Source organism: Sinohyriopsis cumingii, chromosome 6 (genome assembly GCF_028554795.1).
Source record: "Sinohyriopsis cumingii isolate HCF-2022 chromosome 6, ASM2855479v2, whole genome shotgun sequence".
NCBI classification, from domain to species: domain Eukaryota; kingdom Metazoa; phylum Mollusca; class Bivalvia; order Unionida; family Unionidae; genus Sinohyriopsis; species Sinohyriopsis cumingii.
The window spans coordinates 27,028,413-27,046,859 of NC_142966.1; the positions used below are offsets into that span (position 1 = coordinate 27,028,413).

The 18,447-nt window shown below is 32.9% G+C and overlaps 1 protein-coding gene across 3 annotated transcripts in view; it reads left to right on the plus strand.

Moving 5' to 3' along the window:
* Positions 1-5,652, plus strand: part of LOC149796537 (sorting nexin-25-like) — a 100,032-nt gene extending 94,380 nt beyond the window's left edge. For 2 of the 3 annotated variants that reach the window (XM_089961238.1, XM_089961239.1), the window contains exon 23: positions 1,169-5,652. In XM_089961238.1, the coding sequence (XP_089817364.1) occupies positions 1,169-1,279 (111 nt within the window). In that variant the 3' untranslated portion in view covers positions 1,280-5,652. The remainder of the gene's footprint in view (positions 1-1,168) is intronic. The other variant, XM_089961240.1, reaches the window with a different exon arrangement.
* Positions 5,653-18,447: the final 12,795 nt, after the last annotated feature.

Genomic DNA, 18,447 nt, shown 5'->3' on the forward strand with positions numbered 1-18,447 from the left:
TCGCTACGATGTCTGCAATGTGGCAGTTTATAGTGATGTCCAGCACTTAGGCATCATGCCGCAGACATGTAGCATGATGTCCCACCCAGTCACATTATCCTGACACCAGACTGACCAGTCCTAACACTAACCTCTTAATGTTGAGCGCCAAGAGAATCAACTGTTAGTACCATTTTTGTAAGTCTTTGGTATGACTCGGCGGGGAATCGAACCCACGACCTCCCGCATCCAAGAGAGATGGTGGAGGTGTTTCTCTTAATCCTCTCCACTCTCTCTCCACCTCCACCACAATAAATGGGGTTCCAAAAATAAACATGAGCTCTACTGTATATTTTGTTTTGTTACAATGGAAGTATATTTTTTATTTCTTGCAATAGAAATATGTTTCTGTTTCTTGCAATAGACATTTTTATTTATTGCAATGGAAGTTTGTTTCTATTTCTAGCAATGGAAGGTTATTTCTCTTTCTTGCAATGGAAGTTTCTGTTTGTTGCTGTGGAAGTTCATTTATATTTGGTACCATGGAATCCATTTCTCTTTGTTGCTGTAGATGTCCATTTTGTTTGTTGCTGTTGAAGTCCATTTCTGTTTGTTGCTCTGAAAGTCCATTTCTAACTGTTTATTTGTTGCTTTAGAAGCTCATTTCTGTTTGTTGCTATGGAAGTTCATTTCTGTTTATAGCAGTGGAAGTTCCTTTTTTTGTTGTTGCTGTGGAAGTCCATTTCTTTTTGTGGCTTTGGAAATAAATGTCTGTTTGTTGCTGTGGAAGTCCATTTCTGAAGGTAACTACCCAGAATGATAGTAAGACATGTGGGGTATAAGCATCACAGTGACTTTATATTTGTTCAGTTTGATAGGATTCTGTGGTATGTTCAGAATAAAATTGTTCTGCCTTTCAGCTGCCTTTTTGACCTTTGGAGTGGCACTTAGCTTGATTTCCCGTGCATGATATAGCCAGTAATGTGTTAAATATGCTATGGAAACCAACATAAATAAAACCAACAACTCTGCCTTTAACAGACAGAGACAGCCCATCCATACATTTAGGTACCCACTAGAACATAACTGTTCTAAATATGACTGATATTTGTACCATTAAGCTTAAGTAATTCTAAAGTGGTTGAAATCATTTAAACTATAATTACGTCTTTAGTAATCTATATTACAGGTTTTGCTAGAACTGTTGCTTTTTGAGCTTTTTTCGGAACTGAAGAACTTTGATCCCGCTGATGACATTGTCAACATTGAAGAAAACAGCCCACAGAACACAGCAACATAATTTTCTTTTTGTGAGGAAGCAGAATAATGGAAGAGTTCTTATTAATCAGTATGTTATAGTACATTACAACATTTTTCCACAATTCTAATATTGATGATGACAGTGTGGATGGTGTTGACACTCTTTACCAGAAGAGTGTTGTTTTTAATGCTATCTCAAATACATATGTAGCAAATACGTAAAAGTTATCAAGTTAATCTGAATTACTAAGGGGTCCCAAAAACACATATTTGCCAGAAAAGTCTAGTCAAATAATTGGGCAGACATGACTGTTTGCCTGCTTGGCATGTCAGGTATTTAATGTATTGTACCAATAATCATTCAATACAATTTATGGATTGCCAGTGCTGCCGACCTATCAGTGTTATTTTTCAAAAGATTTTAAATTCATAATGGCTTGCCAAATACTGCTCTTACTGGATATGTGTGAGTGCATGGCTCATTAGAACAGCTTTAACTTTATATAATCTATGCATATTGAAATGTAACTTTATGATTTCATATTCAGGTTTTGTGAAAAATGTTTGCATTGAGTGAGAATATATTTTTCTTTCAATGGAGATTTTTGTCTAAATAAAAAAACATGATTTTAGCTTAAATTACTGTGCTAATGAGTCATACATGTTATATATCCTGGAGACTTCTGAAAAATCTGCAAAACTCTCAATCACCTGGAGTCCAAATATATTGGTACTAATACATTACTCTCTCATTATAACACTGGAGCTGGAGAGTATTCTACATTATAGTGAGACTGCCTTATAATGAAGTACATACTGCTTGTTGATAAATATGGGATCCAAGACCATACCTACCTTATAACAGGAACAGTATTATAATGAAGGGCATTATCGTACCTGTATGACTTTTAAATTAATGGACCATCTGTTTATTGAGGGGCTTTATAGTGAGAGATCCCCAAGTTATACATATTCAGCAAAGTCCAAACTTATTTATCTGAATAGTTTTATCAGAATATTTTCTTACCATTGAAGAGTTTGTTTAAATGAAGTTTTATTATAAAGTCACAGAATTGTATACTATAGAGATTTTTCATGCCATGGTTTGTTTAACAATTTTCATCATAATCAGAGACACAGTTAAGTTCTTGAAAATTCTGTAACACTATCATGTAATATGGGAAGACATACAGTGTAACCCCACTATAATGTGATTGTTGGGGTCCAAAAACATGTACCATACCATGTTATAACCCACCATGTCAGTAAGCTGATTCCCCCCTCAAAGAAAACAAATTGGGGGGATAGAAGTGGGCACAGTACTATGAACTTGATGACATAGCTATCAGCTTGTTCCAGTTTAAACAAGAAGTACTTAAAATAGTTATTACATATTTATTATTATTTTATGTATACAAAATCTGCAACATAAGTAAATAGTTGAGTATGTATACTCACCGGTCGAATCTGTTTTTATCCATAATAGTAATTCCATTAAAAATGTGCACAAGAAAGCATAAATTCTATAATAAAAGACATTTGCTTGGTCCGTTCAAATCCAGACATTTCATTTACAAAGGTACTGACCTCATAATTCTCTTGTGTTGAGAATTCAACAGGTGTGTGTACATCCAACATGTAATCTGCCTGAACTCACTCTGGGAGGAAACTATTCCACCATGTGAGTTCAGAGCAAGTTCCATACAAAATATTGAGTCATTCTTTAAAGAACAGAGGAAAATATAAATACAATAAACCCAATTTTCATTGGAAAATTTGTTTTATAAGCAAAAAGCAGGGAATAGAATGTGTGATTGTATTGGCCAATCCCTCCACCACTATAAATTAAATGGTTTTGTTCCAATCAGAGTTAACACTAGCATGACAGTTTCCTGTATATATATGTCAATGATTTGAAGCCTGAAAATAACAAGGATTAAGATGGCGGAGGGGGTACACGTGTAACAATGGCCAAAACTGCTGATGATTCAGCCCATAAACTTGTTTCAGCTAATTGCATTTGTTTAACTGCAGACTTAGTCCTGCCTGGGGCTTCAGACATCAACAATACAAGCCTTACATTCTGTATCACATTATCCTTTGTAAATACCCACTAATATCTACACACTTTGACCACTGTTTGTTTGAACTAATACTTCAAGAATAATTGTTAAGGAACAGTCTGGCCATTTTTATAGGAAATGCAGAGAGTATTCACTGGTCAGCTGAGAACATGACAATTGTTTGCATTATAAAACCATGTTGGCAGCTTTCTCAATTTATCTGTTAATCTGTTAATAAACTGTTGTCCCATATTTGAACAACCTTTGGTTGTGAGATTAATTTTGATAATTAGCAATTACTGAAATTATTTAATTTCTAAATTCGGGTGAGAAATCTTTTTTTTTCATTTCAGCAAAAATTGTATAAAGAATATATTGAAGATAAAGATTGACTTCTGTAAAAACTTAGCTAGGCTTATTTTGGCACAAAATTTTGCACTTCAAGAAATTGGTGAAATTATTGTAAAATCCCATGAGCCATGCTACAATTGTGTTATATCCGAATTCATACATGATCTCTTCCCAAAAACGATAACTAACTTTTCACACATTAGTTTTTGTACTTCAAACAAACAAACAAAATTTCATGACTGAACAAATATCCAAATTTTCAGGAGCCATTCCATGATCATGTTATTTTGTTTTTCTTCTCCGATAAACTTTTCAAACATTATTTTTCATACTTTTAAAAAATATTTTTTTTGTGTACGAAAAAATATATAAAATTTCAGTAGCCATGCCACAATCATGTTATTTCCAAATTCATGTTATAATAGAGCATGGTTCAGTGGGGTCACACTGTAGCTGTTACTGTGTCTGTCAGGAAACAATTACTATCTGTTTGACTGTCTGTCCAATTGTATTTTCATTTCCGGAGAATTATTGAACTCCTTAAACCATCTTATTTCAGGGCTGCTCCTTTGAAACATGCATGGTATGCAGGGAGGCAGTTAATTGAGAGAGAAAATATAAGACAGGGTACTTTGATTTTAAAGAGTTTGTATTAAAATCATAAGAAAATTCTAAATTGCATCTATTGGTGAGTACCCAACTTTAAAAGTGTCTTCCCTGGGTCTGGTTTATGTTTTAATGGAACAGTCCTCAACCAAACTAGTGTTTTCATGTGAAGCAATTTGCTTTGAAGGTTACTTTTGATACATAGATTTACCTGCATTTCTGTATTTGTATGCCTGTAATGCTTGCAGTCCGTGGATTTAGAGTCTAATGTCATAGCAACATGGCCCCCTTATCATCTTATGACAAGTAAAAAAAACAATTCCTGCAATATTACAGTGCAGTTTATTCAGCACAGCAAATTTTATTTCAGTTTTGCAATATAGAATTTGCAAGCATTTCATTATGACAATTGTGTACTTTTTTATTTTACTTTAAAATTTGTGTTGTCAAATGTTTTAAATTCCTTGATTTAACAAAGCAGATGTAAAAAATCCAATTTGTTGATCAATACACTTTAATCTTGTTAATGTCCATTGAATCTTTAACCTCCTTAAAATCATTTATTTGCTCATTTGAAACAAGTCCTAATGACAGTAGAAAAAAGTTGCCAAGCTGTCAGTTTGTTAATTTATGATGTCTTGCATGCTGGATAGTGTATGTCTCCCAAATCTCAATGACTGTTGGAAATTCAAAGTATGTTTTCTAATTGTGTTCTCTGTTGAATCTGAGTCAAATTTTTATAAGAGAAACATTTTACAACTTTAGGTCACAATAAAAGAAGTCTAACCATTATAATGTACTGACAATGCTTTAGAAACAGTCACAACAACTACCTTATTTTTAACATTTCTATAGTTTTACCAGTCTAATGGCAGTGCTGATTATCTACAAAATATGTGTACATATACGCTATGATCAAGATACATGATGTCTTGAATACATTCCATTCTTTATGCTTATGTAAGAAGTATGATGCATCCTAGTTTATACAGAGTGCAGTTGATTCAACTGTTGTTTCAGATAATATTTTCTTTAAAAAAGATTTTTTTATGTAACATGGAAAACAACAGTCAGACTGGGACTCCAACCCAGAACCTCTGCAACTTTGCCAAATTCATTACAATTTTATCAGGAACTAGACACAATCTTTGGAACATTCCATCACTATGTTTTGTTTATTTTTTGGTATTGTGCAATAATAATACATGTACATCATAAAGTGCAATATTGATTATCTGTATTATGTTGTTGTTGTTGTTGCTGTGGGGTTTAACGCCATTTTTCTTATCTGTATTATACTTATTGATGTATTGTAATGTTTGTTTAGATGAAACATGTTTAAAGTCAAGTTACAATTTTCATGATGTAATTGAATTAAAAACATTGAAAACTATCCCTCTCCAGTTTTTGGTTTTTCAGCATGACAGGGCGCCATTGATGTCCTATGATAATGGGTTTTTTAACGGGTTTAATGCTGTCTTTTCAGCAAATTATGTGTGTTTGTTAGTCATTTTATCTGGTGGAATAAAAACAGAAAAACCCAGGTAAGAACCACCAGTCCATGGGAAACTACTGGCAAGATTTCTCACATACCCATCTTGACAGAGCTGAGACTCCAACCCACACACACGTGTGAGATGTCAATGATTTGTAAAGCAAGCATCATAGACCACTCCGTTCCCTCTATGAATAACACTAATGAGTTGTGCACTATCAAACCAAATGTAGTCACAACAGACTTTTCAATCTTCGTTGACATTGCTTAGCTCTTTTGTTTAATATTGCTTGTAATGTGTTGAAACTTCTTTCTTTTTCCGTGTGTGTGTGTGTGTGTCTTCATATTTTCAAATATCTGCATTACATCCTGTACTGTAGGAGAACTTTATATAGGCAGACATTGTTTTCATCTGACAGCTATGTTTCTTTTCCACTGTTCTGTACTGGTTGTGAGAGAACTTGCAAGCAAATGTGTTTGCAATAATGATAATCTGTATTAAATATGACTGCTGTGTTTGGTTTTCTTAATAGGAATAAAAAAAATAAAGCTAGGAAAACAAAGTAGAAGAGGACTGTGAATATCCCCAAAAGCTATAATTAATTATTTACACTTATGTAAGAAGCTGTCTCAGAATTAACTCATGATCACATGTAGCCCCATCTGGATATGGAACATGACCAAAGCAAACACGGCTAGGTAAAATATGGAAAATGTTGATAAGGTAAATAAATATATGGGTTTTCTATATAAGTGATAGACTCTTGCATCAAAAATGGTTATTTTAATTATACATGTATCTTGTGAGAAGTATCCATGTGGTTAAATAACACTTTGCCAGTCCAAAAGAACATTTACATTTCTGGCATTTTAAGAAACAAAACTTGTGTCATGCCATTGTGATTGAAGTATAGCCAATTGACCTGACATCATTTGGAATATCTGCTGTAATCAGGTAATTTTTTGTGAAAAAATCTGATTGCATTTTTGATAAAATGAATTCAGAAACCTTAAGTAATTGAATTTGAGAGGTGTTACCTGTCCCTTGTAAACTTGTTTGTTCAGACTAATTACAAACTTTCTGTGTTATAAGCAACTATAGACTTCCCGCTACCAAAAAAGTCCCACAAAGTTGGTGCTTTACTGGCTGTAAAAGGCCATTTCTTGAGTTTCAAATTATCTGCTGTGGTGGACATGTTGGATGTCCAATTGACACCATTTTCATTTACAACTATGTAGTTTCCATTAGAACTTTTTTCATTAAAAGCCTTTGTCAATATGACAGTTGGACAAGGAGTGACAAAAAATGATTTTCAGGATGAACATTAATGCAGTCATAATGGATATAAGAGTTATAGCATTTTCAACTAGGTGTAATAAGAAGTATTGGTGAAAACCTCCTGTTGAGATGGCCATTCATTTAGGAGTTGTAACTTTAACAATATTTTCAAGATGGCCACAATGATGACCATACTAAAAGGTTAGTTTGCATTTATTTCGTTTAGGACCAACCTGGCACCATAAGAAGTTAACTGGTGAAAAACCCCAATACAAAAAAGGACTTTCCATTTGTAAGAAGCAGTAACTTTCCATTTAAGAAGAATAACAGCAACATGATGTTCCAGCACTGTTTTCCTTTAGAACCAACTAGACATCACAAGAAGTTTTCTGGTGAAAACCCGATGTTAATGTGCTTGTCTATTTAGAAGAGGTAACAACAACAAAAGTTTAATAATGGTTTCAATGGTTGCCATATTGGGTGTCAAAATAGTACTATTTCTGTTTAGGACCAAGTAGAAATCCTAACAAGACTTGGTGAAAGCCTAATATAACCAGCTATCTAAATAAAGTAGCAATAACAAGATTTTTCTACACATTGGATGTCTAAGAAAGACCAATTTCATTTAGGACCAATTAAACATCATTCGACGTCTTTTAGTGAAAACCCCATGCTGATATTACAATCCATTCAGAATGACAAGGAATAACAAAATGTTTAAAATGGTCACTATGGTGACCATATTAAATGTACTAGCAAAAGCAGTATAGTTCAGAAGCACCTAGGCATCATAAAATGTGTTCTGTGTGAAAACCCTATTTGAATATATAAATTGTAGCATACATTTAACTTGAGATATTAGATTGTAAATATGCTGTCACTATACAGTTGTCTGCATGCATAGTCCACTAACGAAGATGGATTGGCTGAAACATTTTGGAAACTCTGAAAGATGTAGTTCTCTACAATACAATTCAGACTTTGTGTAGGAAATTGTGACTTTTGAAGCGTAGATTTAAAACAAAAAAAGAATATCAAGACATGTTAGATATTTATTCATATCAATTATGTAAGAGAGACATATTTTCTTCCGAGTATTTCCAAGGTAACAAATATAATCCTTGGTGTGGTATTTTTATTTGTATAAAAATTAATATCAAATGGTGGGCTTTTAAGAGCAACAACAAATCAACCCCAAAATTTGATAATACATTGTAGAATATCCATTAATTCATATTTTGCCCATAACTACAATTTTTATTCAAACAAAACTTCCTAATAAATTCACAATACAACAGATGAATATCTTAAACAATATACAAAGGGTCTACTGCTGGCAAAATATATGTATTCAACATTTTTTTGTAAAACTTTGCTTCTCTGCTGGTCACAAAATTCTCACAAGGAATTATTAGACTGCTTTCTTAGAATATCTTAAAAGAGCTGATATAGTGATGTTGTGACAGATGGTTTCATTAAGTCAGGCTCACATAAATAAATGGTCCATGCATTTAACAATGGGTTTGATGTTGTCAAAGGGTATGTAATTTTGGAGTAAATGGATACTGAGAGAACTAGCACACATGCCTTTTTCACAGTAATACAAATGTAGGAGATACAAGAACATCAAATTAAAAGTTGTGTGCCCAGTCCAGGCACTTGTTAATTAATAGTAGCACAAGGTACACAGGAAAATTAAAATCAAAATTAATATTGATGACATATATTAATGGTGTTATTTTACAATTTCTTTTTTAAATTGCTGGCTTTAGAACTGTTGCAATACTCCAAGTTTTTACTTCACAAAGAAAATGCAAAGTATAAATGCACACTTTTTGCGAAATTTAAGATAGTACGATCTTTTTGCAGAATATGTGAAAATGACTGCAAAGGATAAGATATCTGAACTAGGTAATGCAGTGAATTATATACTGCTAATAAAGCAACAGAATATCAGCAAATGACACAACAGAAGAGCATGCAGTTGCTAAGTGATGAATCACATGATTCACTTGTCCAATCATCAATGCATTAGTAAAACACTTGTTGCTTTGTGAACAAGTTATAAAACCAGGACCAAGTTATTTTTTTTAATTAAAACTTATTGTATTTAGGCTTTACACTAAATAGAAAAAATATCACACTAATAAATTTTAAATTTCAATACTGTATTATGCCAACACAATATAAGATAAGCCATACTGTCCTTCTACAAACAACAGAGTTTTTAAAGTTCAGAAACACACACAGACAGATGAGCACTAATGAAAACTTAGCAGCAAAAATCAAATATCATTACCTTTTAAGTTATCATGAAGTCATAATTACAATGTTGATAAGTAAGATTAATGGAATCAATTGAAATGCATTGTATTTCAATCCTAGAAGTTTTATATAATGAATCTGGGACACAGAGAAACATTTTTAAATAACTTTTAATATCAACTTGATGTTAAGATGGTCCACCGAAAAGCTGATCAAAATATATGTTGCAATACATTATAAATGTAACTACTGATAGGGTTTGAACAAGATATGTCAATAAATAAGTGAATGAATCAAATAATCAATAAAAATACATTTACAGTTAATGTACAAAATATGTGACTCAGTCTCAAGTGTTAGCAAAGAAATGTAAAATTTAAAGGTGCATAAACAATGAAACATAGTTCATTGTATGGCAGGTGTACATACACATAAAACATCCTCCTTGTGTATGCAAAAATGAATGGAACACATTTTGTTTTGAGTCTTAGAAAAGGATCTCGTAAAAAAAAATAGTGGCCTCCCTCAGGGTTGGAAAGTGGAAAAGTAGAGATACAACTGCTTCCAGGACCAATAACTTTAGTCACCAGGATGGGCATTTTATTTTAAACAATGGGTGACACAAGTTCAGTGTAATTTGTTTCTTCACACCTGAGCAATTAGTTTTTAAATATATTCTCAGAATATTACTATTTAGGTAAATGAACAATGAAGATTTGTATAATTGGTCAGAAGTTAAAAATGGACTCTCCAAAACAGGAAAAAATAAATTTACAAATATCTTTAATATTTTCTTTATAAAAGTAGAACAAATATTAAAACGTATTTATGAATTAGCTAGATTTTCACACACTAAATGTATTCAAAAGCATTAAATCAGTATAGTTTACTTTAGAAGTAACAAAAACAATGAGCAAGATTAAAAGAAAATAATTCGAATAATTTGGCAATTTGTTTCTGTAAAAGTACAGCTACAGTATATAATTATCCTAATGAAATGGACTACACAAAAATAGAAAAATAATTGCAGTAACTTTGAACAAAATGAACAGGTGAAATGAGTAATGCCATTCAATGATCAGTAACATACCAAATTTTGGACAGTTCATAAGAGCAAGTAAAAGCTGATTGTTACGTATTTAATGTTGCACACTCATATATATGAAGAACTTTATAGATTTGGTCAAAATAGAAAATATCTCATTATTTTTAAACGAAAGTTACTCTTTTATATAAAGGTTTGTGACTGAATTCTTGCAGTAAGAAACTGAATCCAGACACTTTCACAAACTCCACTCCCTATCTTAACTGGATCAGCACCCAGTGGGTTTTATACTCATTGCTTAATTTTAAAAAAGAGGGATCTGGTTTTGAGCCCAGCAGCTTAAGAAGCATCATCAGTTCAGTTAATTGCCACACAACAATAAAAAATAATCAGGTTTAGTCATAAGAGTAAATAACAGAATTTTACATTAACAATGGAAACTCTTCAGGCACAGCAAAGAGATTTAAAATCTGAAAGAAAATGAAGCAAAGCCAATTGTAGTCAGCCAATCATAGATGAAAAAATAAATTGTTTGTATAACCAAAAATATTATGTGGATGGAAATAGCTGAAGCCATTGTTAACACTGTATGGTTCAACAACTCTGTGCATTTTTATTTGAAGGGAGTAACTGAACATTACAACTTGTAATGAGAGGAAGGGAGATGTAATGCTAAAAGTCATGTGAATCGCCCAGAGTATCTTGAACTCGATGAAAAGCTGACAAAAATATGATCTGGATACAATGTGAAAGACATCAGCGTCATTCATTTTTAAGTATATTTATTTAAAAAAACAAAGACAGCCACGAGAGAAATCCAATTGCTATCAGTAAAAGTTATGCAGAGCGAAGACCAGCGGAATTTTGTCAACCAGAAGATACCTTCTATATTTTGCCCCAAACTATGCCTATGAATCCAAAATGGTTAAGAAAATAAATTCGTCGGTTATAACAAACTGATATGCATGAGGAAAAGAATGAAAGATAAAGTGAATGTGACAGAGGTAGATATGTAACAGTTCGGAAGATAACTGTTTCTAGCTTCCTCATGTCTCTTGCCACATAGGTTCTAGAACAGTGGTCTGTTTATATGGTATATTTTCATATAAATCTGGATATCTTGGAATACGAAAAAGTTTGAACCTAACAGAATAAACATCAGGACACATGTTACGACATTGAACGGATGAGAATTGAATAACAATTGAAAATCTTCAGACTTTTATTTTAACATATATGCGTAGATGAGGTACCAGTAATAATCATAAATATAGTGGGCTTTAATCTGTCATCACTTTTGAAAAGCAATTAAAGATTTAGTGTCTCCAGCATTATTGTGTGAAACTCAATTTAGTAAGATAATTTCTTTGAGGTTTTATATATATATATATATATATATATATATATATATATATATATATATATATATATATATATATATATATATATATATGTATGTATGTATGTATGTATATAATGATTTTCATTCAGGTAAACAAAATAGTATTCAAGTTTCTTCTCTGAAAAATTGATGTATTAAATTTTATTTAACAGAAACGTGTCACTATACAGTTATACCATACAAATTTTGTGCTTTAAAAGAGATCTATTCAAGATAATACATAAAAATGACAAAAAATGATTTAAACACTATTTTCAGTTTGTAGGACATATTTCAAATCCATCTCTAACAGAAGCCTTCCTAATAGATTAAAATGTCAACAAAAATAAATGCAAACTATCAGTGCAATATTTTTTTTAATTGAATTTACCAAGGTGAACTTGTAATCCAAGTATTTCTGGAGTGACACCTGATGAAATCAATTGTTGAGAAACCATTTTGTTGTTAAAACACAAGTGCCACATGCTAAGAATTTTTTTCTCACTATGCTCTCTATATTTTATTTTATTGCATGGTTGGTAATAGGAAAAATTGTATTTTCTCCCCCTCTGATCCCTATACAAATATTATTTTCATTTCTAAAGTTTGGTATGATTTATGCATGGTTAGAGTCTGTTGAAATATGTTGATAAACACATATGATACAGCTATAATGAAGGTCCAACAATTGTGAAAGATTTAATGAAAATAAATCTGGGGTATGGAAAGGGGTATATTATGCCTCAAATATGGCTGCCAACAAATGTGGTTTACCCTAGCTTTAATTATTTGTCCTAATTAGCTGTGAAGGTACAAACATGTTTTTTTAGCACAATTAAGAGTTATATAATCTATTCATTTTCATGAAATTAAGAGGCACTCTCTTTTCTGACAATTTCTACAAATGCATTTTGGCAAGCGCGAACCTGCACTCCTTTCATGTCTAGAAATCATGCTAAGTAGTATGAATGAGGGAAAGAGTTTAGACTTTATCTGCATCATTCTTAGAAGCATTTCCATTGATAAATAGCTTGGTTTGGTTGCAAAAATGGTATTTCTTTATGTATGTCTTATACCTAATAGAGAGAAAGAAATTGACAAACAAGAGTATCATAAAACGGCTCATTAGATAATTAGATTCATTAGAAATGAAGTTAAGAGTAAATGTCAATGGATTCAGGGCTATTTTTGGACCCCCCAGACATCTATCCATTGAAAAATATTCTTAATTTAATTTGTAATGACCTATATGTCCCACCCCCATATATTGACAAATACTCTGTGTTTAATTTGCAATGAGCCTATATGTTTGCCCAGCCACTTACCCCCATTCTAGTCCTATAGCCATGGAAAGATACTCTTAATTTCATTTGTAATGATCCCAATGAGTAGCAGGAAGTGTCCAATTCAAAAGTTAAGAAATAAAAACATTTTCCCAATTGATACCATACAAATTTCAGGACACATAAATGTACAATCTACCAACATTAACTCAAATATCAGTGACAAACAACAACAGATATGCTCAAATTACTTGAGCAACACTGACCACCTAACTAATGATGATATGAACCCCCAACCCTGCAACAAAGGATTCAGACTGCACTGCATCAAACTGTTACATCTCAAGTTCACAAACATTTACTATGCAACAGAATCAAAGCAACACCCAATTCAATGGATCAAATTTCACTAAAAAGAATCATATTTCCAGCAATTCATTTTATGGATCAAGTATCACTGTACAAAATTATATTATCAGCAACATATTCAGTGGATCAAGCACCACTGTACAAAATCATATTACCAGCAACCCATTCAGTGGATCAAACTTCACTGTACAAAATCATATTATCAACAACCCATTCAGTGGATCAAACTTCACTGTACAAAATCATCTTATCAGCAACCCATTCAGTGGATCAAACATCACTGTACAAAATTATATTACAGCAACCCATTCAGTGGATCAAACTTCACTGTACAAAATCATATTACCAGCAACCCATTCAGTGGATCAAACTTCTCTGTACAAAATCATATTATCAGCAACCCATTCAGTGGATCAAACTTCTCTGTACAAAATCATATTATCAGCAACCCATTCAGTGGATCAAACATCACTGTACAAAATTATATGATCAGCAACCCATTCAGTGGATCAAACTTCACTGTACAAAATCATATTATCAGCAACCCATTCAGTGGATCAAACATCACTGTACAAAATCATATTATCAGCAGCTCATTGTAGGAATAAAGCATCATAATACAGAACAGGTTTGTTATATATATATATATATATATATATATATATATATATATATATATATATATATATATGATCCCGGAAAGTAACGAAAACAAGATTCCTAACTGAACTGAGATTTTCAAGTCAACTTCTGAAACAAAGGCTCCACAACTTAAATGTGGGACTTGGAGAATTAAAGAAAGTGACACTGACAATCAGCAGTACAAGCTAAATATGGACACCCACAACATGAATGAACTGTAGTTAGGGTTAAATGTGTTTAATTACCTCCTATACCTTCATTATTTTTATGTTTCTTGCTTGAATCGCCTTTTAGCTTCATGCAAATGGACGTGCTACCAATATTCATGACACAGACCGCTGAAAGTTTGATGTTTGCGTTTACATTATTTAAACTCTTATATCAGCTCTCTGTGTTAATTTCTTTGATTAAATACAAAACAAACCCTATGTCAATTAATGCAAATGAAGTTTAAATTAAATTAAGTATCACTATAGGCTCTTTTAAGAGCGAGAGATTATGAAGGGTTCATTCCCTTCACATTGTAAAGTTTATGACTGTCAGTTTTATCTTCTTTTTAAAAAAGTAAAATGCACGTAAGTTTTATGTAGTATCAATAAAATACATGCTTATTATGAACACTTTATCTTTGGTATACAATGAATTGCATACATTTTTGTAATTAAAGTACACAGTGTGCATATTTTTATCAGTTTGAGTGAAATACTTCCATATTCTTGTACAAAGAGATATACTAAACTTTTGCACCATGTATGCTTTTGTCCGAGTAAGTTGACAAACATTTTATATTTTTATGTCGCCAGCCAATCCTTACATTTCCACGTAAGAAACTGCTAGATGCTTTCCCGCTTCATACTGTACCCTTTAAGGTTCTCTCTGTATGAAGACACACAGAGAAGCCCTAAGTATTTCACCTGAATATTTTGCTTCCTCTCTCAGCTCATGTCTTTTGAAAAAATAGTTATCGTATCTAAATATTTTTGGATCCATCGTTGTACTTGTATGTGCATGTTTGTCAGCTATGTATGTCTGTCTGTCATCGGTTATCCACGTAACTAACATAAAAGTTTGAAGGATATAATTTTCTCGCTTGTGTATGTAGATTGTTTGGTTAACCATACCTTTATCTCTCGCATTATTTTTAATATTCTCGTTTAATTTCTTTCATAAATGATTTATATTTATGCATTAATCTGAACTTTCAGGATCGTTGTAAAGATGTTTTCGATTTTCTTTTCTTTTTTAGTTGCTTTGCAAATTTCACCTTTATGTGGTTTGTCTCCGGTAGTCTTTAATGCTGTAGACAACGCTTCACCATCTCTGAAGTTTATACCTTCAAAAGCAATATAAAAAATATGGGATCAACTTTGTGCTTGATAAATTGTCATTTTAGTGTTATCAACAGTCCTAGACAAATGTCTAGGGTTGTAAATTATTGAAAATAAACCTGAAATGCAAGTACAGTTTATGTAGTATCAACAATATATATGTATAGTATGCACACTTTATATTTGGTATACAATGAGTTGCATACATTATTTTGTATTTAAAGTACAGCTTGCATTTTACAGTTTCTTTTCTATAATTTACAACCCTTTTTAATCTTTCAACCGTATGATTAATTTCAGAATTATTTTAATTTCGTTTCCATTATTATAGTTGGTTCAAAAGAAGCAAATTCTATAGTCACCATGTTTTGATTTAAATCCTACATTATTCTATATATGTTGTTTTTATTTTGAATCGTTGTGGATTGATATCCAACGGTTTACTAGATTTTTGAACTGTACTATAAAATTGGACGAATGCAAATCTGTGTATTACCTTGTGTCATATACTTAATTTTTTTAAATACTGCATTGTTTTTACATTTGTGCAGGACTGGTGCTATTAGTTTCCATGTTATAGGTGTAGAATTGTAGGCTTTTATTATCATACTGCCAGTTCATCAAATTCCAATCTTGATTTAAATGTTCTTTTGTTTATTGCCACAGTACTAAAACTACTCTTCTGAAGGTAGTTAATAACCTTCTCTCTGCTTTGGATAGCGGAAAGATTACAGTCCTCGCCTTCTTTGACTTCTCTACAGCATTTGACACAATAGACTATGATATATTACTTCACCGTTTCCAGCATGTATTTGGCATTCATGATGCAGCCTTGCTGTGGTTCAAGTCCTACTTGATCAACAGGACACAAACTAAGTCCGCAAATGGAATACACACCAGCCCAGTTGATTTATGTTGTGGTGTTGAACATGTGTCTGTTCTTTAGTCTGTTCTCTTCATTCTTTACACCCATCCGCTCTCAAGTGTCATATATCACCATCCAGTGTCTCGCCAATTGTACGCTGATGACGGCCAAATATACAAATCTAGCCATCCATCTGATGTTGATGCTACCGTCCAAGGTGTAGAGAGGTGCATTTCCGATGTGAAATCATGGATGACGTGTAACAAGTTGCAGATGAACGATGATAAAACTGAAGCCATTCTGATTACAACACAAAGACTTTCTCGTTCACATCCTTTACATCAAACAATAAATATCAGCAACACCGACATTGAATCCACATAATACGAAACCTTGGTGTTACTCTCGACAATACTCTCTCATTGCACTAACATGTCATGAACATATGCAAGGCTGCACATTTTGAGCGGAGACGCATCAGCTCCATTCACAAATATCTTTCAGTTGATGCCACTAAAACACTTGTGTGTTCCTTAGTACTTTCAAGACTGGACTATTGTAATTCAAGTATGTCTGGTTTGTCTCAATATCTACTCCAGAAACTTCAAAAAGTTCAAACCACAGCTGCTCGGATCATCCTTAGAGCACCACGATCAGAGCACACCTCCTCCTGCTCTGTACCCTACACTGGCTATCCATTCGATCCAGAATCAAACACAAAATTTGTTCTCTGTGCTACGTTTCACTAACGAGTTCCAGTCCAATATACCTAACCGACCTCACCCATGTGTATACACCAGCTTGATACTTACGCTCCACTTCTGACACTCGTATTCTCATTATTCCCACTATGAAAATAAAGTCATATTGACAACGTTCTTTTGCATGCCAGGACCCATCGATGTGGAACAAATCTTAGACACAAAGGCACCGTGATCTCATTCAAGAGTGCTCTTAAAACTCACCTATTTCGACTGCAATAACAGACTTAAAGACCTAAAAATGTTTCTTAAATATTTTCAGCATGTTTTATGTTTTCTAATTTCATGGGTTTTTTTTCTTCTTCTTCATTGTTTGTAATCGTAACATTATATATGCTTTTTAGGTGTTGTCCGATGTTGTAAAGTGCTCAGGGCTTCTAAAGATTAGGCGCTATAAAAAGTCCTCAGTATTATTATTTTCAATATTATTACCATCAATGCATCAAATTATGCCTTGTTTTTGTTTGTGATATGAATTCAGAAACACGTCATTTATGCATTCAAAGAGATTTGAAGGGTTACGATCTCTCCATCTATGTATAACGCAATGACAACTCTTTTAAGCCAAAATACACTCAATATCGTTTTTCAGATAATTTCTATTTTTGAAATGAGAGGATCTATATAAAGTTCTTTTGAAATTGATGAATCATTGAAACATAAACTTAATTAGTTCAGTGCGGATGATTTAATGTTGCATCAAAAATACAAATGCACACATCTTTCTAAATATCTCGAACAACTTGATTGTTTGATGTTGTAATTATTTACCATATCTCCGTCGGTTGAACTTCATTTACAAAACAATAATGCGGGGCCACGAGTGACCGAGTGGTCTAAAGCGCTCTCCGTTACGCATCACTGCCATCTCACCTCTGTCTGAGTGGGTTCGAGTCTCGGATTCGGCCAATGTGGGTATGTGAGAAAGCTTGCCAGTAGCTTCTCGATGATCGGTGGCTCTTTCCGGGGATTTCCCGGGTTCTTCCTCCACCATTAATACTGGCCGCCATGTATAGCCTATCGTGTACTGAAAAATGGCTTTAAACCCTACAACAGCAACAACAACAACAACAATAATATTTGTTCTGCATTAAGAAAGCTGTCTATGTATGACTTAATCGTGCAGATCATTATTTCCATCACAAAAATTTCTTCTGTTTAAATCTAAACAATAAAAACATTTTTGTATATTTTATTCAGAAGAAAAAACACTTTCTCGTTGGAATCATTATCTGTAATTCAGTTTAGCTGTTGGCGTGAGATCCAAACACAGGATTATCACCTTAAGAACAAACGTTTTCCCATACCCTTACGTATTATATAGCAAATGATAGTTAATAAACATTATATCGCCATAGATTACAATAGATATACGACAGTAGAATTAACAGCAATCGCGTTTGGGGTCATGTTATGGTAACATTTTGTAAGGTCGCGCTTTCATTGGCTGATTCAAAGGTCATTAGAACATGATC